The 22,855-nt window shown below is 43.9% G+C and overlaps 1 protein-coding gene across 3 annotated transcripts in view; it reads right to left on the bottom strand.

Annotated features, from left to right (window-relative positions):
• NPAS3 (neuronal PAS domain protein 3) overlaps positions 1 to 22,855 on the bottom strand; it is a 671,384-nt gene that overhangs the window by 159,058 nt on the left and 489,471 nt on the right. For all 3 annotated transcript variants that reach the window (XM_039914095.1, XM_039914093.1, XM_039914094.1), the window contains one exon: positions 20,848 to 20,937. In XM_039914095.1, coding sequence (XP_039770029.1) covers positions 20,848 to 20,937 — 90 coding nt within the window. The remainder of the gene's footprint in view (positions 1 to 20,847; positions 20,938 to 22,855) is intronic.

Genomic DNA, 22,855 nt, shown 5'->3' with positions numbered 1-22,855 from the left:
CCAAGGATGGATGGTGACACATTCAGATCATTTTCACTGTTTAACAAGTACATTTTGAGGAGTGGAATTTCATCCCATCTTGGGAAATTAAATCCCCAGATCAGAAACGATTCAGAAGCAGTGGCAAGGATAGCATTTGAGCCCCAGTTTGAGAAAGTTCAACACAAAGATGTGATGAATTTCTTGCCCATGTGGGGCTTACTCTCTAGTGGAGAGACACAGGTAAAAATATTTATAACCGGAGTCACAAAATAATCATACAGCAAGCAGCATGGCCTAATGGCTAGAGCACGGGCCTGGGAATCAGAAGGACCTGGGTCCTAATCCCGGCTCCACCACTTGTCTTCTGTGTGACCTTGGGCAAGTCATTTAATGTCTCTGTGTCTCAGTTACCTCATCTGTAATCTGTGAGTCCCATGTGGAACAGGGACTGTGTCCAACCTGATTAGCTTGTATCTACCCCAACACTTAGAACAGTCCTTGATACATAATAAGTGCTTAACAAATACCATCATTATCATCATTATCATATAGAACACAAGTTCTGAAGATGGTCACTGCAAAATGGCTCGTGGGTTTGCTAAGCTAGGGTTGTCAGGGATGTCAGTGCATCGCCTGGCTCGATGCACTCGTCCTAACGAGATTAATGTTCCAGCCTCTTCACTGGTCTCTCTGCCTCAATCCTCACTCCTTTCCAGTTTACACCCTGCTGTTGGGGTCATCATTCCAACACATCACTCAGCTTGTCTCTTTTGGTTTGAGCTATCTCTCTCCACATCTCACAGAAACTCCTGTCTGCTGTTTTCAAGACTGACAAGTGGCTCTCTCCATATAGGCTCTCTTCACCAGCTGTATCTCATTTCACGCTCTTCACTAATCCTAAAGTAAGCTTCTCCCGGAGCCTCGCTGTCAACTCTCCCACCTCTAACCCCTTGCTCACCACCTTCCTCCTGCCTTAAATTCCTCCCCTTCCCTTCCTCCTCACATCCATCAAACCATAGCTCTCCCCATCTTCCAAAAAAGCTCTTCTGAAATTTTTCTAGTAGACCATCCTCCCAGATCCTGTTAGCTATATACAACTATTCAACTCATTTATATCTGTGGTATTTGTTAAGCGCTTACTACGTGCCGAGCACTGTTCTAAGCACTGGGGTAGACATAGGGGAATCAGGTTGTCCCACGTGGGGCTCACAGTCTTCATCCCCATTTTACAGATGAGGGAACTGAGGCACAGAGAAGTTAAGTGACTTGCCCACAGTCACACAGCCGACAAGTGGCAGAGGTGGGATTCGAACTCATGAGCCCTGACTCCAAAGCCCGTGCTCTTTCCACTGAGCCACGCTGCTTCTGTGCTCAGTTCTCCCATAATAGGTGGGTCAAATTCTTGCAAAATCTCATTTTAAGGCAAACTTTCACCATATTTCCCACCCCTTCTGTGGCTACACTCAAGTGCATGAGTCTTTTCTTCCAATAGCATGGCATGCTGGGACATTTTGTTTTTTTTTTTTCTTCTGCTACAGCCTGTCTTTGGACTTACAAGACCCTTAATTCTGGAGAGATGCATCTTATGACATGATATAAGTTGGAACCAATTTTTTTTCACAGGAACTATTATAAATTGGGTATTGATTCCTGAACCAAGGCCAGGTACCTTATTCTTACCATAATTACTCACAATTTTGTTCTCACCCAATTAATATCTATATGAATGTATCAATTACTAAACAAATGGCATCTATTTAGTGCTTACTGAGTGCTGAGCACTGTACAAAGCACTTGGAAGAATATAACAGAGTCGATAGACATGTTCCCTGTCCACAAGAGGTTTACAGGAATGCAAGTCCTTTGATATGAAAAGATATCAAAATGACGCTACAGTACATATAACCCAGTACTATTCTCAACTATGTGCATTAGTTCTATCTAAAATTGATCTAAGCACCCTTTTTACTTAAAGCAAAAAATTAGGCTCATAACTGGCCTCTGTAATCCTCCTCCTCTTTTACCCCACAAGTAATATCCCTAAGGCTTCCAGTGACACTCATCAATAGATGGCATTTATTGAGTGTTTACTAAGTAGGGAACACTGTATTAAGTGCTTGGGAGAGTAAACTTATGATGGTAGACATGTTTCCTGCCCACAAGGAGCTTACAGTTTAAATGGGGAGGCTGAGATGAACATAAATCAATAAATTATGGATATGTACATAAGTGCTGTGGGGTTGAGGTTGGATGAATATCAAATATTTAAGAGGTATTCCTCCGGTCCTCCTCTCCCTTACCCCATTCCCCACGGCTATGGCAGTCCTAGGAGGTCCTAAATCGTAAGCTCCTCGAGGGCAGGAACTGTCCCTACTAACTCTATTGTATGCTACCAAGTGCGCAGGACAGCATTTGCACCAAGCAGAGAAGCAGCATGGCCTAGTGGAAAGAGCATGGGCTTCGGAGTCACTGTACTTTCCCCCAAGCACTTAGTAAAGTGCTCTGCTCACCAAAAGTGTTCAATAAATCCCACCGATTGACTGATTGACTATTGGGAGAGAGCCACCAATGGCGTGGCTCATGCATTACAACAGACTGGCTTGGAATTCAAGAAACTCTCTGCTCCACTAGATGCCACTAGAAGATGATCTCAGGCACTGGTCAGATGGTGAAAAGATCATGTGTCATCCTGGATTATAGGGTGAGGAGCTGAAGCTTCTGGCTTTCTTTAAATTTTTTTTTATGATATCTGTTAAGCGCTTTCTAGGTGCCAGGCGCTGCAGTAGACACAAGATAATAGGGTTGAACACAGTCCCAGTCCCACTCAGAGCACACAGTCACAATCCCCATTTTACAGATGAGGCAACTGAGGATCAAAGAAGTGGAGTGACCTTGCCACTTCAGACAACCGGCAGGGCCGAGATTAGAACCCAGGTCCTCTGACTACCTGACCTGGGCTCCATCCACTAGGCTACGCTGCTCGTGGCTTGCTTCAATTCCTCATCTCTCCTTCTCCAGGGAGACCCAGCAGATGCCCAGGACTTGAGATAGGTCCAGTCTCTGCTCACCAGGGGTTAAGAAGAGAAAGTCACCTGCCTAATGCCAAAAGGAGAAAACTCAGGCAGAGTCGGCCGGTGGCTCTGATCTGAGCCCCGGGAGGAGGGAGGGGGTGGAAATGCTCCTGATAAAGTCTGTCCCGTTGGCTTTTCACTGGGATGGGGAGGGAGGGGGGTTGCACTTCCAGCTTAACGCTCTTCACAGTGATACAGCCCGAATGTGCCTCGCAGAAAGAACAGAGCTCACGCTGATCAGCGGGAGATTGTTCCACTTGGGCAGAGTTGTAATTTTAATTGAAGCACACCGCTCTCTGGAATATTACTTGTAGGCGCAGATTAGATTGAAATGTACTGACCCAGAGTTTCTGTCGCTATTGTAATTTTAATTCGCTTGGGTCAGGTGGGAACCTCCCGGGGTGGCTTGGGCTTGATTGCAAATGAAAAATGTAGTCCCGTACTGCCATCTTCTTTGGGGAAAGATGAATTTAAAAGATGTTTCCCCCACTGCCCTGATGAGTCTCCCTGTATCCCCTCCCCACCAAACTCCTGTTGTTAAAGAAAACGGTTACGGGGAGGACACAGAGAAGCCCCCTTCAGCCTTCATGTTCTTCCTTGAACTTGCCTGCTGCTCCCTCTTCATTCTGAAGCTGAAGGGAGCCAGATAGGAAGGCGGGGTGTGAGGGCAGAATCCCTGGAGAATGATAGGCAGAGACTGGGGCTCAGAGTCAGAGGGCCTGGGTTCCAATCCCAGCTCTGCCACTTGCCTGTTGCCTGACCTTGGGCAGGTCACCTCACTTCTCTGGGCCTCAGGTTCCTCATCTGTAAAATGGGGATTCAATACCTGTTCTCCCTTCTCCTTAGATTGTGAGCTCGATGTCAGTCAGGGACTATGTCTGACCTTCTGATTATCTTGTTTCTCCCTAGCCTTTAGTACAGTGCTTGCCATAAAGTAAGCGCTTAACAAATACCATAATTATCATCAATGATCATTATGACAGAAAGGTGTTTTCATGGGGCGTTTCCCATCAGGGCCCATAATTAGTAATGGGGCCCAGATTAGTAATGGGGCTGTCGCTGTCCACAGCAGGCCGGGCGATTTACCTTTCTGCTTTATTTACTGAGATTTCCCTTTTCCTTAATGGAGATAACCTAAGCATTGTACTCCGCCACCACTGCGGGAGCTTTTCCAATGATTCCAGGAAGTATAGCTTTCATTTAGGTTTGTGCCCTCCAGTCTGTTTATACTGGTCGATATACTTGTCTGAAAAATATAATGGATTAGCACATCATTCAACAAACTAGTCAGAAGGCAAGCTCAAGGCGACAGAAACCAAAAAGTAAATTACAGTCAGTAGTATGAGTAGGCAATGCCTAGAGCGAGGAAACATCATATCAGGACAAAACCTGTATTCTCTGAGAATGTTAGTGAAACTGAAAGGAATGAAAAATCCACACTCAAATATAATAAAAACAATCAGCTCAGTGAATTCCTCCGGTCCTATAAACTGTTTGGTTTATGATGCCTAATGTAAAGGAACTCTACCCTACCCTCCGCTTCAGAATGTGCAATAGGCACTAATGGTATTTGTTTCATTTAAAAGGACCACTTTGGCAATTCATCATGGCTTATTTAACACACATGCCATTTCAATATTTGCAGAATGCCCAACTGCTTATCAAAAAAGAGTGAGGGGGAGTTGGAGGGATAGGGGTGAAGCAAATGACTCACACTCACCCATTCCAAGAAATCCATTAAAACACAAAATTCAGGGTTAGACATACAGATACCCTACAAGGCCTTTTCCCAGATTACAGTTGATGAGAATCTCACCATTCCGTAGGATGACCCCGAGGCTCTTGAAAACCTTCCAGCTGAACAAAGGAGCACTGAATTTGGTAAAATTAACCAGAAACTAATTAGAAAACCAAAGGACTCATCCTTTCATTTTTCCTTTCATTTTAACAAACTCTCTTCTGAATTTGTAGCTGAAGACATTAGCAGAGAATAATATTGCTCTAGATGGCATTTCTGTAAGGATGCCATCTCTCCCCCTTTTTTATAAGGGGGACAGAAGGCATGGGAGGTAGGGGAAAGGGAAGCTAGCAGGAGGAGGATCATGGAAGAAAGATCATTAGAAAACAGTAAAAGTCAATCAATCAGTCATTAATCAATGATATTTTTTGAGTGCTTCCAGTATGCAGAGCACTCCATTAAGCACTTTGGAGAGTAGAAGAGATTGGTGGGCATGTGGTCAGTGCTCTCAAGAAGTTTTTATTTTAAAGAGACTGAACACACAGGTCCATTATAACCCAAATGATGTATCTGGGTTACATCAGTGCTGGAACAGCAGAGGTACACTTAGTTTTAAAGTGAAAGGTTGAGAGTAAAATCTTTCTCTTCCACCCATCTTGAATCTGTTCAGAATGAATGTAAGGCTTGTCAAAGACAAGCAGTTACAGCTGACCCGCGACTCTCTCTGGATTCTCGGAGTGGCCTGGTTGTTCTCTGGAGGTGGACAGGGCAAAAGTGGTATACATCAGGGCTAGTATCCACAAGCAACCCCGTTTAATGAGGTTTATACCCCTTTCTTATTCAGCAGCAATGTTATTTACATAGGATTTAGGAAGGATGCAGACCTCTGGAATTTTCTGGGAGTTAGGCTTTACAGTCTCACCGGCTTGGGTTTAAGTTTAGCTCCATTCCTGACTCAAATTGTCTTTTTGGCCACAAGACCTTAAATTCTACTGCGAACAGTTTTGAGTGCTAAGCTGATCATCTACTGGGAGCACTGTAGTGACAGACTAAAGCGGTATAGAACAATCAATCAATCATTTGTATTTACTGAGCACTTATTAAGTGCAAAGCACTGTATTACGTACTTGGGAGAGTACAACAGAATTAGTGGACCCATTCCCCACCCATAACGAGGTTACAATCCAGAGGAGGAGACAGACATTAATATGAATAAGTAATTTATAACATAAAATTTAAATAATAAAGACGGTCTTTGTTAAAAGCTTACTATGTGTCAAACACTATTCTTAGCACTGGGGTAGATACAAGGTAATCAGGTTGCCCCACGTAGGGCTCACAGTTTTAATCCCAATTTTACAGATGGAGGTAACTGAGGCACAGAGAAGTTGAGTGATGTGCCCAAAGTCTCACAGCGGATGTGGCAAAGCTGGGATTAGAACCCATGACCTCTGAATCCCAAACCCTGCTCTTTCCTTTAAGCCATCCTTTAAAGATATGAACATAAGAGCTGTGGGGTTATAGGTGGGGAGAATATCAAATGCCCAAAGGGCACAGATTGAAATGCACAGATGACACAAAAGGGATAGTGATCCAGGGAAAAGGGGGCTTAACTGGGGAAGGCCTCTTGAAGGAGATGTGACCCTTAATAATGCTTTGATGGTGCAGAGTAAGGTGTTCTTGCATATATGGAGAGGGTGGGAGTTCCAGGCTATGTAGAGGATGTGAGGAAAGGGTCAGTATAGAGCACCGTAAAGACAGCCTACAATGGTGCGGAACACTGTCCTGAGAGCCTACGGTGAGCAGAGTGCTAGACAGTCTTCTGTATACAGTGTGCTGTACTGAGAACCTTTTGTATGCAGAGCAGTGTATCAGGTGCTCGGGGGTGTACAGAACAGACATGGGTCCATCCCCACAAGGATTTTATAATCCAGTGGGGGAGGGAGGAAGACTTGATGATTGAGTCTTTCATCAACAGCAAGAGGCGAGCCTGGAGCCTGAGAACCTGAGTGAAGAGATTGATTATAGTGAGAGTCATGGGGGCACTGCCAGTCTCAGCAACTCATCCCTGCCAGTTGCATTCCCGCTGGGACATGGAATGCACACAGAGAGTAGGCGGGAAAGGATGCAACATATTGCCAAGAGCATGGAAGTTTTTTTTTATATATAGGCAGGCCCCATTTATGGCCAGAGTGACTACAACCTAGTGCCAATGCAAGGTTGTAGAGTCATAACCCTGCAGGTGGTGGCCTTGGTAAGCTGTCACAGTCTTCACCGCCCACATTAACCAGTTATTTATTTTTTTCCCAGGATTTCAGCTGAGCCCGTCCATCTCATGAGATATCCTTTGCCATTCTCTAGCCCCAGCAGACAGAGAAGCAGCATGGCTTAATGAAAAGAGCCTGGGCCTGGAGTCAGAGGACCAAGATTCTAATCCCGGCTCTGTCAATTGTTTGCTGCATGACCTTGGGTAAGTCACTTCTCTGTGCCTCAGTTTCCTCAACTGTAAAATGGGGATTTAATACTTGATCTCCCTCCTACTTGAGACTGTGAACTCTCATGCAGGACAGGGACTGTATCTAACCTCTTTAACTTCTACCTACCCCAGCACTTAGAACAGTGTTTGACACACAGTAGGTGGAGGGCCGCTAATACTGCCACTGGGATGTATCCAAAATGCTAGGCGAAAACATGCGTACTGGCAGAACGAGGTGCGTTTTAAAACAAAATAGGCAAGGTCTGTGTTGTCAAGAGAAATCTACATTGCAACAGCTGGGTCCAAAAATGAAATGAATACAGCTGGCTGACTGGGGAGTGAAGATGCCTATTTAGATAGGGAACCACTAGAAGTACCCAGCAGTGGAAAATTCAGAGTGATTGTCCTGCAGGACTGGAAATCATATTCACAGGGTTTTGACTTACTCCTGAGATGAAATGGACTACATCTAAATAAGGATTCCCAGGCAGTTAAAATAGGCCTAAAAATAACCTGGAAGGAATCTGTTGCCTTATTTCATAACTTTAATTGCTTGGAGCCTGAAAAGAATAACCATTTCCTGATAATCCCAAAATCTCAGGACTCTTGTTATCAAAGGACAATGAGACAGATAAACGATTCAAAGCTGATTTAAGAGATCAGGCGGAAGATGAAACTTTCTCACCCTCAACCAAGGCTATAGAATTTAAAGCTAAAGCTGCAACTCCAGCAGATTCCTTCGCTGGAGATCATATCGTTTCAGAATAAGAATTGGGAATATATGAAAAAGCAGCTGGGATCAGATGAACTGGATTTAAACATCTCCTTTAAAATACACCAAACCGTCGAAGCTGTTTTGTTGCAAATGCAAATAGTGGGAATTGACAATAGACTAGGTTGTGGGGCAAAGCACTACAAGAATTTGGTTGAGGTGGATCAAATAAGAAACAGGACTTTTTTTTACAAAGGGACATGACATTAAATAGAAATAAATGCACTCAGAATCGAACAGCACAAAAATTCTTGCAGGAGGGCAGTTCCTGTCCCACACTGAGTCCACAGTCTAAGGGGGAGGAAGAACCAGTCTTTTTCCCCCCATTTTAGAGATGAGGAAATTGCTCAAGGCAAGTGGCAGAGCTGGAATTAGAGACTAGGTCTCCTTACTTCCATTTACAATTTGCATTCTGTAATGTTTATTTTAAGGGGAAGACAGTGGGATAGTAGGGTAACCCTCCATTTAAAACTGAATACATGGGATTCTTATAAAGGGTTGTTGGGGGGAAAAGTCTATTTTTTCAGCCTTTTTCCAGGTACCAAATATAAGCAGGTTGTTAGGGTTTTCCTTCCAAAAACCCCCAAATTTGTACTGCGAAGCATGGGGTGTAGTTTCTTCCCAAATATTTACATAAACATCCTTTATTTAGGAGGACAAGCCACGGCAATATTGAAAAATCTTTGATTTCAGCCAGAAAAATTCCAATATCCCATAGAAGTAGAGCTTTAGAGTTTCTTTTAAAGGAATTCCCAAGGAAAAACATGTGGCTGCCCCTTCCTTTTCAAGGAAATGCTCTCCATATCAAGCACTTATTACGTGCAAAGCACTAAACGAAATGCTTGAGAAAGTACAATAAGATAGAGCTGGTAGACACAATCCCTGACCACAATGAATTTGTAGTCTCCCTTAGTGCCCTTTACCTATACTGTCACTCTTTAATGGGAATTAGTATAATATTTATGATAATCATTAATAATGGTACTTGTAAAGTGCTAACTCTGTGCCAAGCACTTTGCGAAGCACTAGGGCTTATGCAAGATTTTCCGATTAGACACATTCATTTTACCACCCAGGGGCTCACAGTATAAGAGGGGAGGTGATTTGAGAATAAGGTAAGTTCCTTCAGCAGATAGGAAGTGCAGAATCAGAAAACAGTAAGTAATAGCTGAGAAAAGCAGCTCTGCCGCTTCCCTGCTGTGTGACAGGGGCAAGTGAGTTGCTTTCTCTGCGTCTCAATTTCCTCATCTGTAAAATTAGGATTCAAATACTGGGTCTATCTCCTAAGTAGAATGGGAATGCCGTGTGGGACAGGGACGGTGCCTGACATGATTATCTCATCTCTACCCCAGTGCTTAGAACAGTGCATACCACATAATAATAGCTTAACAAATACTACAATTATTATTATTAATAGTAGTATTATAGAAGCAGCAGAAGCTGTAAATAGTCAACTGGTTTTTGTTTGGTCTACCTATGAAAGCAGTCAGGCAACAGATATCTCTTTTTCAGGATGAGGTAGTTTTGACAGGCCACTCATTGATATCACTGACCTATCAATACATCCTCTTCTGTTAGATGTACAGCACTTTGGAATCCTTATTTCGGTATAATTGATCTTACAAAAAGTCCTTTGAGTCCAAGTGATAAAACAACTGCAATTCATATTTCAGGTAATCTGCCAGAGAGGAAAACTAATTTCAAAATATTTCATCATAAAAGTAGTCCCCAGCGTTTACAAAGATAATTTAGTCAAATAATATCAGCTCATCTGAAAGCAGGCTTGCGGGAAATTGAGGGGCCTCTGTCTGAGCAGCACCCATTTGCACGTATATAAATGTATGGAAGGTGTAGGAAGGCTTTGACAGCCTGCCATATGTGATTTCATTCCGTAGCCTACCTACTTTACCATCAAAAGTTATATCCTTTGAAGCATTGCCAGAATTACTTTACCCCACTAGATATGCTAGATGTGCCCTTTAAAAGCCATATCATTTCCTTTCTAGTCTGACTAGTTCAGTGTAGCATCTGCTCAACTAAATTCCTTTGAAGGTTAAAACCAAAAAAAAAAAATACTCAACCCACAATCCCCTTTCTCAAGCCCTCCCTCCCCACCAAAACTCACCCACTACAGCCTCCTTAGATGTCCAGTGGTACATGAAAGGCCTCTAAAAATGAACATAAGATGTGGGCAGAAAGAGAACTCTCTGCACACAGAAACCTCCTAATTTGGCCATAGAGCACAAATGAGTCTGTGATTCATTAGGGGACAAAAATATATGAGAAATGATGAATGCCACTCCCACCTGAGAGCATATTGGCAGTTTGGAGCAGTTCCTACCTTGGAGGGATTTGAAGAACTGAACAACATGAATAACGCCATGATTTGGGGGGCAAGGGGAAGGTATTATTCCTTCTCAGCTAGACAATCGAAGCTTCCTTTGAAGTGATTCCAAATGGACTATCAGAATTCCTGGACTCCACCCTAGCTGCTCTGGGTGATAATGAATGGATAACATCAGTGAGGCCTAGTGGAAAGTATACAGGCATGGGAGTCAAAGGACCTGAGTTCTAATCCTGACTCTGCCACTTCTTTGCTTTAAGATTTTGGGCAAGTCATTTAACTACTCTGTGCCTCAGATACCTCATCTGTAAAATGGGTATTAAAACTTGGGCCCTATGTGGAACAGGGACTGTGTCCAAACTGATTATCTTGTATCTACCCTAGCGCTTAATACAGTATATGGCACACAGTAAGTGCTTAACATATACCATTAAAAAAAAAAGTGCCCCAGTGCCATTGTGACATTTTAGAAGCATCTTCACTTCAACTCCTTTAATTTTCCGGCATACAACCCAGGATCACAGAACCTCTATTTTTTGCTAAAGAACTGAATGAATCGCAGTAATTACATGATTTACTTGTCTGCTCAGTGAAAAGGTTTTGAATGTATTGAAATGGCCCAGGCCTCTCTTGATCTTCGCCAGCCCAACAATGTCAATTTTAATTAATGAGCTGGAAAAGGGACATGTTCGTTTCTCTGAATTTGCTCCATGTCTCCCCTATTGTTTTGGCTGAATCTGCACCTTTTGTCATCAGGGAGGGCAGATTTTTATGATTCACTGAGATCATTCGCTGCCAGAACGCTCAAGCATGCCTGACTCTGTGGAAGGACCTGGGCCCCTTTAACATAAAGTTTGGTGGGCAAATATTTGCCCCCGCTGATGCTGGCTTGGCAATGCAGCCACTACGGAAGAAATGAATGCCAGCTAACACTTTTGCTTATGACTTCCCGAAATGCCACCCAGAGACCTGAGTAATTGGTGCTCCATTCAGCGGGGACATGCATGAATGTCTTCAGAAAGATGTCCCTGTGGCCCCAGCAGATGGAACAAGGTTCTCGATGAATCTGTGCTATTTACTGAGTGATTACTGAATGCAAAACACTGTATTAAGCACTTGGGAAAGTAAGCTGTGGGTGGCATTTATTGAGCGCTTACTGTGTGCAGAGCACTGAACTAACTGCCTGGAAGAGTACAACAGAATTAGCAGACACATTCCCTGCCCTTAACAAGTATAAAACAAGAGAGTAGGTAGATGCAATTTCTGGTCTTTAGGAGCTTATAGTCTTCAGTTTTTCAAATTTCAAATTATAACCAAGTTCAACCACAACTAACTTTGATTATCCAGGTCTGAGCCCCTAAAACTGTTTCATAGGAATTAACAGCAGCAATCTAAACGGACAAAACAGCCGAAAGCCAAGTCCCATTATTTAATGGCCATGAGCTCCACTGAGGTTAATTAAACCGTCTCTACCTTTATGCCCTTTAAATTTCCAACCATTTGTCGGTCAAGAGGCTCAGTGACGTTTAAAAATAATGAGAGTCAATTTCCTATTATGCATTTTCAGAAAGCCTTACACACAGGCCAAACTGCCCTCTCACAGACCTGTTCTAACTCTCAGTAAACCCGGAGAGTTTTCATGCTCTTGCCACTAGGACAGAGAAAACTATGAGAGGCAGATGTTAAGCTTTACACAACATCCTTCCCCCAATCCTGTAACCGGCAAGTTCCCCCAAAATGAATGGACATCACAAAATCGATCCGCTTCATGGGGGAGTCCATCCGTCCACTCGTCCGACAGATAAACTCTCACTAGGGCCTGAAACTGCCCCATAAAACAGTTCTCATGGGACCCGTTTCCCCATCCTGGAGAAACTTATTTCTGTGCCTATCAAGGGGAAAGGTTTGCCCAGTTCTCAAAAGGGAGCTCATTTTTTAATGTCCAGAACACTAAATCAACAACTCGGGTGAAAATGTTGTGCTTTAGTTGAAAGTGGAACATTTGTTGCTACAGAAGATCATAATAAAATGAAATAAAGCAAAGGAGAAGCTGAGCTTTCCAAAATCAGGCTAAAACTCTTCCAAACAAAACACAAGGCACACAAACATATCCCAGTGCATGTTTCTTAAAAAAAAAAAAAAAGAAGCAGGGAAAAGCTTTATGTGGCTTCTCTCTCACTCTCTCTCTCTCATTGCAGTGACTTTTATGGGTCTATTTAAAACCTGAATCAGTTGGTCATTTGGGAAGAGAAGGCTCCCGTTTCAGTGTAGTACTGACTGACGAGGAATGACTATAAGCAGCACGGCAAACGTTGCTATATAAAACGGTACCAACTTTTAGCTATCGATTTATTTCTGGAACCTGTGTGCAAAACATGTGATGCCAATTTCCTTATTACGGTCCAACTAAACCACTGAAATTATCTTTGGAATTGTTCATACGACACTCCTGTCTTGGCAACTGGGTGTTCTTGTGTAAGAGCTCAAACAATTTTTGAGTGTGTATGGAAATGATATTTGAATTTTCCCGGAATTGAATGACTTTATGACCTCTTTCCCATCACGTCAATTCATTTCTTATTCTCCATATGTGCCTCCTGTACTTCCAGGGCTATCCCAGCGTCACTGTATAGAACCCATTATTTGGCATGTTTTGTCTATGAGAGTTGCGGCTCATATTACAGACCGAAAACACTCCTGTATGCCCACTCTTGCATCTCAAAATAAATCTTTAAATGAATACCACATAGAAAATACTTCGTAACAAACAGAAGAAATGTAGGTTACTAGCCAGTGGAAAAAAATAATACCCAATGCTTTCCCCAAAGGAGAGGAAGTTACTATGCCCAAGCTGACATGAATAATACGTGGGTTAATTGAGAAAAACATTGCTTCATTATTTAAAAATGAATAAATTACAGAATTCAAAGACAACTAATTTTTTTTCCTCATCTTGTTCTTACTCAGCGTTCTACTTCTAAAAGCAATGCTGAAAATATAAGTTCACCTACATAAACACAACAAGCTGAGATCCCCTGGGGGTTGGTGGAAGGGTTTTCTTTCTGACTTTTGCTCGCCCCATCAGACAAGTGTCATTATTTAACCACAGTGAAGATGCTCCATCTAGTTTCCTGACCAAGCCAGCCCCAAGAATCAAAGCGCAGAGGGGAATGGCGCCAATGCCCACTTTTGCCTCTGGAGAGAAAACGCTGCATTGCTCTGAAATTCTCCAACAATCATTTTCACCTGAGGAGCCCCTCGGCAGAAAGACTTCCAGGGTTTCGCCTTCTCGAGAGGGTAAATTATGTTCAAAGAAATAAATAAGGAGGGCAGAATTCTCATGGAAAATGACGTGGATCCCTTCAGTATCCTTTCGGAGTTTTAGACCATCGAGACGATCTGTTAAATAATGCAATTTGGGGAGTGATTAAAGTGTATGTGTGCTGGGGAGGAGAGCACGTGCCAGTGTGATCAATACTAAGTTCATTTCGGGGGGGTGGGTGGGAGGAAATACCCAAGTAAAACACCAGTGCACATTGTATTCGGGCTGCCTATAAAGTGACAGCCAGCAGATTATTCCTCAGATTTCTAATGCTGGAAATTCTGATGGCATTTACTAGCATAACCTTTCAACTCTGAGCACATCAATAGAAGCAGACAGTGGTTTGAAATATGATTCCTTGCAGATAGCATATCCTCATTCATCTGACTGAGGTGCTCTGTGCTCCACTGCACAAACAGCGACTCACCCACTTCTGAGAGGACACTAATAAAAAAGGCATCAATTTTCAGCTCTAGTACTACTGTGATCTCTTTATATGTTCGACATCCAACATTAAATTAAAATGCTGTTATAAATCCTACTTTCTGAATCTGGAATGAGTGTTGGGTTTTTGTCGCATGAGACTGCAGCAAATCTTGTCAAAAGCAAGGAAGCACGTCTTGTTCACTCAGAATTAATGTTGTGGATGAAAGAAGGAGGTAAAAGAGGTTGAATATGGCAAACTGTGGGTGTCACAGGCAGTGGGGGATACAGCTTTGGGGTACCAAACAATGCAGCCTCTGCTACTTTCAACAAGGGTGACTAAACAATTTTAATTGCTAATTATGAACTGGATGACGGGCAGACCCTGGATACAATTTGATTTTTTTTTTAATCAAAAATTTTAAAAGATCCATAGAACTAATGATTTCCTCCATTCATTCAAACGAGGCCAGACAAATCATTTTCCCACTCAGGCAGGGCCAACTGAAATTTTTTGGCTTGCACCAAGGAGACAGAGTGCTGCTGGTTTGGGGGCAAACAGTATGCTAGTCTATTTGTCCTTGAGTTGCCCCAAAAGTTCCTCAATGGGAAGGAAAGCAGGATCACTGGAAGTGAAACTGGAAGGAAAGCTCACATCAGGTTTCTAAATTGGGATTAATCGTTGCCTGGAAATTTTTTTCTTTTCCCTTGAAAAAATATAAATTGGGAAACAGTATGTATCAGGGAGGCATTAGCTGGTCAGATCATATCTATTCTGGAAAAGACCCTGACATAGTTCAACAGAAAGTGTTGGAGCCTTCTTCCTGTGTCTCCTTTAGGAACCGTGCTAAACTACCCTGAAAAGCAATGCTACTTTTGGTAGAGGTGCATTGGGAGTAGGTTGGGGTCGGGGTGAGGGTTCCCTGGCTTAGTATATTGAGAATATTGGAGAAAGAAGAAAAGGGTGTCTAAGGGGAGGGGGCAAAGCAAGGGGACCCCTGGCACAGTGAGTGGTTCAATATCTGGATTGAACGGAGGAACTTTCCCCCTAAGGATCGTGCCGGGAGAAACCTTGACACGCACAAAGTCAGAACCTAGACAGAGTTGCCCTGGTGCGAATGATAAGGTCACCCGTGGGATTGCTGAGATTATCTCTGTCAGGCACTTGGACAGCGTGCAGTCAAATGATGCATCATGCAGTCATTTTCGGGGGGAAAAAATCAATTTCTTCACCAGGTCGCTATTTGCTTTTCAAAGTGCCCTTGTAGGCCGTCACCACCAAGCATTTATCAATTTAAATGTTGTAAATTGATAATGTGCCACTGTGCCTTGTACTGTTTCTGAATTATTTTGATACTCATATTTTCTCAATGGTCTCACAACCCTCAGTGTCTCTGTATTTGAAAGGATATTTTTCTTTGTTCAAAAAAAAAAAGATGAACTTTTTTCTGCTGAGCATACTAGGGAAAAATTCTCTCTGGAAAATACACAGCAGCTCTATAGATAGTAGGTCTGTTCCTTCTTCGTTGTAAGGGTTAGGATTGTTTAAAAGTCAGCGGCTGAAAAACAACAATCCCAAAACCTCAGGAAAAATAACGCCAGGAAAACTGTGCTCACTTATTGTGTGTTCATTTACTGAAAGGACCGCGGTCCTCTCCGCCCTCTGAAGAGATTTAGAAGCGGAACGCAACAATCGAATGTTTCTCAGCTGCGTCGGGTTATTCTTTCTGTTCTGCTGAGGTAATCGCTTCTATGCCCCTAAGTCCAGCTCCCCTGCTTGCAACAACGCCGAATGTGCGTTCCGGCGGCCGAGCAGACCCGCGGCCGCTGCCCTCTCCGCCTCCCCCAATATATGTCCTCTTTACGAGTGTGGAAGGAAGCACCGCTGTAGCCGCACACGAACCCCAACTCAATTTGCATGGAAAAACAGGTAGAGGAGAGGAGTTGAGGCTTGTGCTTTGGGGAAGGCAGAAGAAATGCCTGGCAGTTGCAAAGCATCTTTAACCTCCAGTGATTTATTGGCCCTGAGCCAAGTTATCAGGGGAATCTAATTCTTCTTTATTATTCAAATAAACCACATTTGGCACCGTAGTTCCCTTTCAGAATAGCTTCACAAACAGACTGAGTACTGTCATTTATTTGACCTTGGACTTGTGTGCAGGCGCTGCTATTTTATTTGCCGTTTCTAGGGAAGGGATGCCAAGAAATCCGAAACACAGAGATGGGTGATGGGGTGGGGACCGTGACACTCGCTGTCTCGGTAGCCAGATAGATTCCAGAGGTTAAATAAACCCATTACTTGCAGATGACCATTTATCCTCATGCCACTATATGCGTGTACGTGTACACACACACACCCTCCCCACCCCTCCCCGTCCCCCCCCCCCCCCCAGCACTGGCCCCTTCAGCAGCTTCCCTAGTCCCAGCCGTTCCTCTTGGAGCAAGGAAGTGCCATACCAAAAGGTGTGAACCTTCACGAAGAAGAAAAAAGAAGGTGGCTGGAGTGGGCAATGCATGCAGGGAGGGCCCTTGGGACACCTAGGAACTTGCTTCTGGAAAATGATGGCAGGCTTAGCCAGCGTGCTGGCCTGTGGTGTTTTCTAATGACATTAAAACCGTAAAAACCACTAAATTTGCCAATTGGTTCTAGAGAGTGCTTTCTTTCCACACAGGACTCTGTGGAAACTTGAAAGTGTTTAGTAGGTGGGACGAGCCCCAGGACCCTCCCGTAGGGAGCACACTGGATTTGGGTGGCGATGCCAACATGCTCCGGGACCCTCCTACTTCCGAGAAGCCGCGACCGATCCTGCTCATCACGCTGAACCGTTGGTGACCCCACCCAAAACAGGGGCAGAGAGACCACAAGGCCACTTCACCTGGAATCCACGTTGGGAGATGACTTCTCTGTCAGTCTGACTTCCCAATTACTAGGCAGGTGGGCCCCATTCAAATTCAGAGCCAGTCCAGTCCTGTCTCGGACCCTGTAGGAATTCCAGCTAAGACTTCTAGTAGCCTATACTTCCCTGGATCGGCACTAGGACTCAGTTCAATCCATGGAGATGCTTTGCTGGAGACAAAAAGAATGCAAGTGATGGTGATCTGCCAGTCTACCTGAGGGGTCGGGGTGGTGCTCTAGTGTTCCCCAAGGGCATGTCTACCTCCCAGGACCTTGGATGAGACAGCCTGAGTTGACCAAGTCACCTGCCCAAACATTTTCTGCCATTCAACGGGGAACCTAACGTCGCCTCGGGCTTCGGGTTAAATCTAATCCCACTACAATCCAGTATGCCCATTTCCAGCCCTGGGTGACACTGGTCTTGGTCCTCCCAGATCCCCTATCTCCCCGGAGTCTTTCTCTGCCAAGATGGTTGTTGCAGAACGGGAAAACTCAGCATTCTGTTGGGTTTACCAGGAAGCCCAGGGATAAGGAGGGCACCTTCTGCACTCATTCATTCGTTTGTATTTATTGAGCACTTACTGTGCGCAGAGCACTGCCCAAACGTTTGGGAGAGTACAATATAACAATAAACAGCACATTCCCTGCCCACAACAAGCTTACAGTCCTGCAGGAGCAGTTCAACTCTGGTAAAGAGCCGAAGAGTCGGCAGACAAGAAACATTCCTTCAGGACTCAGGCTGGGACCCAGTCCCGCCGGTCATCTCCCTACAGTGCAAGAGAAGAGTGCCCCTTTCATAGCCCGAGCCAGACTCTGTGGAGCAAGCCTCCAGGCACATTTACTGCCAAGTCCACAGAGTCTGACAAGATTCAGGCGAGCACCACAATAACTAATTTGCCTCTCCTTTCCCACATCCGACAAGGCCTGATTTGGGGGACCCTGTCTCTCAGCTCCTGAGGGAGACCTATGTTAGTTGGGGCAGCTTTGTTCTGGTGACACTGAGGAGGAGGATTTGCATGGAAAAAGAACCTTGCAGTCTTTGAGCTACAGCCTTTCAGCTCCCAATTCAACACGCTCTTTCCAATTATCTTCTAGGCGGGCTAACTTCAGAAATGGTAGACCTGTGAACATGTCAGGAAAAAGCATCAGAAGGTAAGAAACCCGGTGACTTGTTGCGGTCTAGCTGAGCTGAGCGGTCTAGCTGAGCTGGATGCTGGCAGCAATCCTACAGATTTATAAAGCACTCAGCCTAATGCCCACGGAATACCCCTTTCCCCCCTCTGCCCACTTCTGGCCCAGGAATTCAGCCGACGGAGCCAGCTCAAAGACAAGAAATAGCCTGGAGCTGACACCGGGATCTGACTGGGCTTGGCCCTGAGGGCCCAGTATTTGGCCTTCCCTAATGGCTCTCCCGCTTTGGGGGGTTTTGAGGGGCCCATCGTAGCCTTTGGTTTGTCCTCTGTTAAGGTCTGTTTGTTGGGACAAGATGGGTCCGGTCAAGAATAACCACCAACACTTCCAAGGGTAATTGAATTTGCTTGATTGCTGGTTCCTTTACACTAGTATAATTAATGAAGACCCAAATAACACGATGTGGTCACGCAAAAGGACAATTAAGAAACTGTAGAAGGGCTGGGCCTCAATCCTCTATTTATGGCTCTCATTTGGTTTACTTAAAAAAAAAAAAAAAAGGATTCCTCTCTCCCCCCCCGTCCCCGCCCCCCGACCAGCTTTTTAATGGAATTCCTTAATGGCTATAGCCTAAACCCTGGAGATGAACAAAGACCCCTCCCCTGTTCCTGGGATTGAGTTTTGGTCCCCAAACCCTGACCAGTATATGTCAAAACAAATAGCATAGAGGGCCACTAGCTGTTTTATTCCATGGACCGCTCCCCCAAACCCTATCCTCCACCACGTTCACCGTCCACGTAACCGTAGCCATCAGTGAGGATATAAGGCAGTGTCTCCATCATTTGACCCAGGTCTAATGCCAAAATAGACCCAGTGGCTTGACTTAAAAGGCGGCAGAATCAAATGGTTTTAATGAGAAACCAGCACAGGGTTAAAGCCAAATTTTTCTTGAACAGATGATATTTCAGATGGCCACAGTATTCCAGATGCATCAATTTCCTTGAAAATCCAATCCATATATGTGCATATGCTGTGCTGGCAGGAAGACTGCCCGAAATGGCCGAAACCCAAGAGCTAATATTCTTTTGGCCAGAATAATGCAATTATTATTTTCCTAGCTATCAGTCTAAGCATACAGAGCCATCTGTTATGCAAAGCAAACATACACATCTCAATTACAGAAAATGCAGTTGCCTTGACAGAATTTGGATTACACTACTAACCAGGGCTGTAAAATTTGTTTTAAGTTAGTGTATAATGGATGCCTTTCAGGAGTTCCCTAATTAGCATTTACCTGCTTAAACTAATTATTCATCTTCCTTCTTTACTGGCTTATTAAACTTTGTTGGGTACTAAGCATAAAGCAGATTTAATGTGAGCATCACACAATCAAAAACACTAAAGTTTGGGTTCTTTATTACGGGAGCAGCATGGTTGTGCACCAATTTCAAAAATCACAGATTCTTGATACTGGCTCTCAAATAGATTAAGACAAGGATTAAAGCCTATTACAAAACTAGGGGCTTTAATGAGAGACAAGAATACTAATATTGAGTTAACAATAGCTCGCTTTCCATTTCTATCATTTGGTTTGCTAAAGCTCACATAAAATGTAATTACTGTACATACTATAGCCAATTGCTCACACGTTCGGTAAGAAATGAATGAACTCTTGTCCTGATTCTCACTAGATAACATTCAAATTTGGTCTTTTTCTCCTCCTCCCCTATCCGCCTTCTCCCACCCCTTCCCCCTCCCCAAATGTCAAATATCCCTCTTCATTATTCCAGAATGTCTTTCTTGATTTAGCTATTACACAGCAAACTCCCTGGCAGCCGGAAGGTTCCAGCCGTGCTGGTAGCCCCCTCAGAGCTGTGCCAACCTGCTGGACCAGTGAGTCCAGGCTGGGCCTTGGTTTCAGAGGGGACAGACAAATCACATCCCCATCTTTTATCTCCACGGGACAACGGCGCGAGGGGGAGATGATCCAACTTGGCACATGATCATGCGAGAAGAGAGGAAAAAAAAAGCCCACAAAGCCTCCCACTGTATTTCTGAATCTGCACGGAACGGCCTCCGGAGCTGAATTTTCATCTCTGAAAGAAGCAAGATCCCATGCCTTCCTGCCTCCGCCCCTCCGTCCCCCAGTTTTCTTTTCTTTTAACCTCTGACAAACATGTGTCGGTAATTAAACTGCATATAATTAATGGCTGTCTTATTTTATGAAATTGTCTCTCAGCATTAAGGAACATTTGCAAAGCCAGCAAAATATGTCCTTGCAGGAACCCTCCCCGCACCACATTTTAATGGTCTTTTTCAGCATTTCTTGACTCCAAATGACTCTCTGTCACTGTGTCAGCTCCCAGGGTAATGCAGGGTACTCCATAAACATCCAGTAATAGGACACATGGGAAGAGCGATTAGTGTGTCCCTCTCCTACTGGACTCAAAGGTTCCAAAGTTCAAAACAACTGAGAGAAGAAACTTCATTTGTTCTCAATAAATTAATAATGATCCTCTATGGGGGGAGGGAAAGTTTTCCAGCACCAGTTTGTTTCTGAACATTCGATCCGGCCCCGCCGGCTTCCCACCTGCTGCACAGAGCACGAGACTAGTGCTGTCACCAAATAGGAAGCTCAATAATTCATGCCAAACCACACAGTCATCCTCTAGAATCTGAATTTTTCACTTACTTGGGATAGGCCTAGGTAGATGGAGACGGTTTCGGAAATGTACAAAAATTTTCCTTCTTGATTTAGTGCAAATACAAATCCATCAAGGGACTGCAGAAGAAAAAAAACAAATAGAAATAGATTAATTAACTAAGTAACATTTGATGAAGTTATTAGTAAGGGGCAGAATTGGACCCAATCTAAAACCGAAGTGGCTCAACTAAATGGCCAACAATGGTGTTTGCTCAATAGAATACACTTCGAACCTGAATTCCCTCACCCGGATTTTGAATCCTGCACAGTATTTGAACAAATGAAATGCCGGTAGAGATGGCAAGCATTCTTTAATTTTTCAGGGCTTTGCTGCATCTCTAGCACATTGATCATTCCATCAAGCACAAAAGCAAGAGATTCCAGATGTTGCCAACTGCCTCCCTGTATTTTTAATCTAAAAGCTATTCAGATTAAACAAACAAAAAAACTCCCCAGCAAACATTAAGGGACTGGACAGGAAAGAAAATGGCCAAAAGAGAGCAGTTAGCAAGCAGAGATATGTGGAAAGGGCGACTAGAAAGTCCCATCAAGTCAGCGCGAGATCACTGCTTGGAACACTGTGGACCTCAATAATTTAACTGGTAAAAGACTACATCACCCAAGCCTATTTTGTAATAATAAGCAAAGCCTGTGAGCAGGTGATGGGTAAGTATACCAATAGCAAAGGCCCATTGAAATCTTATACATTTCAGCATCTTGCACATAGGTGAAGATTTATTTTTGCAAGCGTTAGCCTTTTAGACAGGGAGGCCATCTGCTACTGCAAAAAAGCTGGCCAGGCTTTGGTAATTATGGCATTTATTGAGCACTTAACTATATGCAGAGTACTGTACTAAGTGCCTGGGAGATTATGATACTTGAGAATTAGTGGACACGTTCCCCACACATTAATTCACTCTTTCCAAACAGAGGTCATATTTTTCATTTGACATCTAAGCATAGACAATGCGGGGTCTAACTAGAATATACCATTCGCCCCAAGGAAACAACTTGCATTCAGTTCCTCTGTCGCCAGACTGGTGCATTCATTCCTGTTCTGCTCAGGTACCTGGATGTTTCATTATTTTCTAAGAAGGGAGATGGGCTTGCGGTTTGTCACAGACAAAGCCCAGAGTTATAATGATTGGTAGCCTTTCATTCAATAGTATTTATTGAGCGCTTACTATGTGCAGAGCACTGTACTAAGTGCTTGGAATGAACAAATCGGCAACAGATAGAGACAGTCCCTGCCGTTTGACGGGCTTACAGTCTAAGCCTTCATAGGGGACAGGAAATTTGGTATCTCTGGATTGGGGAGATGGGCATTCAGTTTGTCACAGAGAAAGCCCAGAGTTATAAAGATTGGTAGCCTTTTTAAGGGATAGGAAATCTGGCATCTCTGAACCTATGGAGCTGCAGGTTCGTTTTAGCAAGGCACCGTTAACAACATGCAAAACTGGAGAGGGACAAACAAGGCCCCTATGTCCAGTTTCAAGCATCAAACAGTTTTTTCTGAGCCTTTTGAGGGTTTTACCACTTCTCCCTCCCCAGTTCAATTCTATCCTGCTGCTGAGGGTCAGGAGCTGGCTCTGACTGCCACCCTCCTACTGGCCCTCTAACGTAATAGGTAGCCAAAACGGCAAAAATCTGGTCTTTTGCAAAACAATAAGTCCCACGGAAAGTAAACATCGGGGAAACACACACAAAAAAGAGATTCTCTAATCTATATATGAATTGATAACAGTGTAAGTCAACACAGAATTTCCTGAAGTTCAAATAGTTATTCTGCACAAGCAGTTTATGGTTTAGAAACCATCAGTTCCTTTGAAGTGAATAACACAAGTTGCATGAATACCAACCCAGGACTAAGTGACAAATTCCATCAGCCATGAGGCCACAGCCTGCATTCAGATATTGGTCAGGGCAAAGCCAAGACCTCCTTTATGCTTGGTCACCACTGGCCTATTAAATGTCTTTCCTCCATGAACTCTCTCTT

The sequence above is a fragment of the Ornithorhynchus anatinus genome, chromosome 14, assembly GCF_004115215.2.
Source record: "Ornithorhynchus anatinus isolate Pmale09 chromosome 14, mOrnAna1.pri.v4, whole genome shotgun sequence".
Lineage (NCBI taxonomy): Eukaryota > Metazoa > Chordata > Mammalia > Monotremata > Ornithorhynchidae > Ornithorhynchus > Ornithorhynchus anatinus.
Note: the sequence above shows the minus strand (reverse complement) of the source record. Positions and strands in the feature narration are given on the sequence as shown.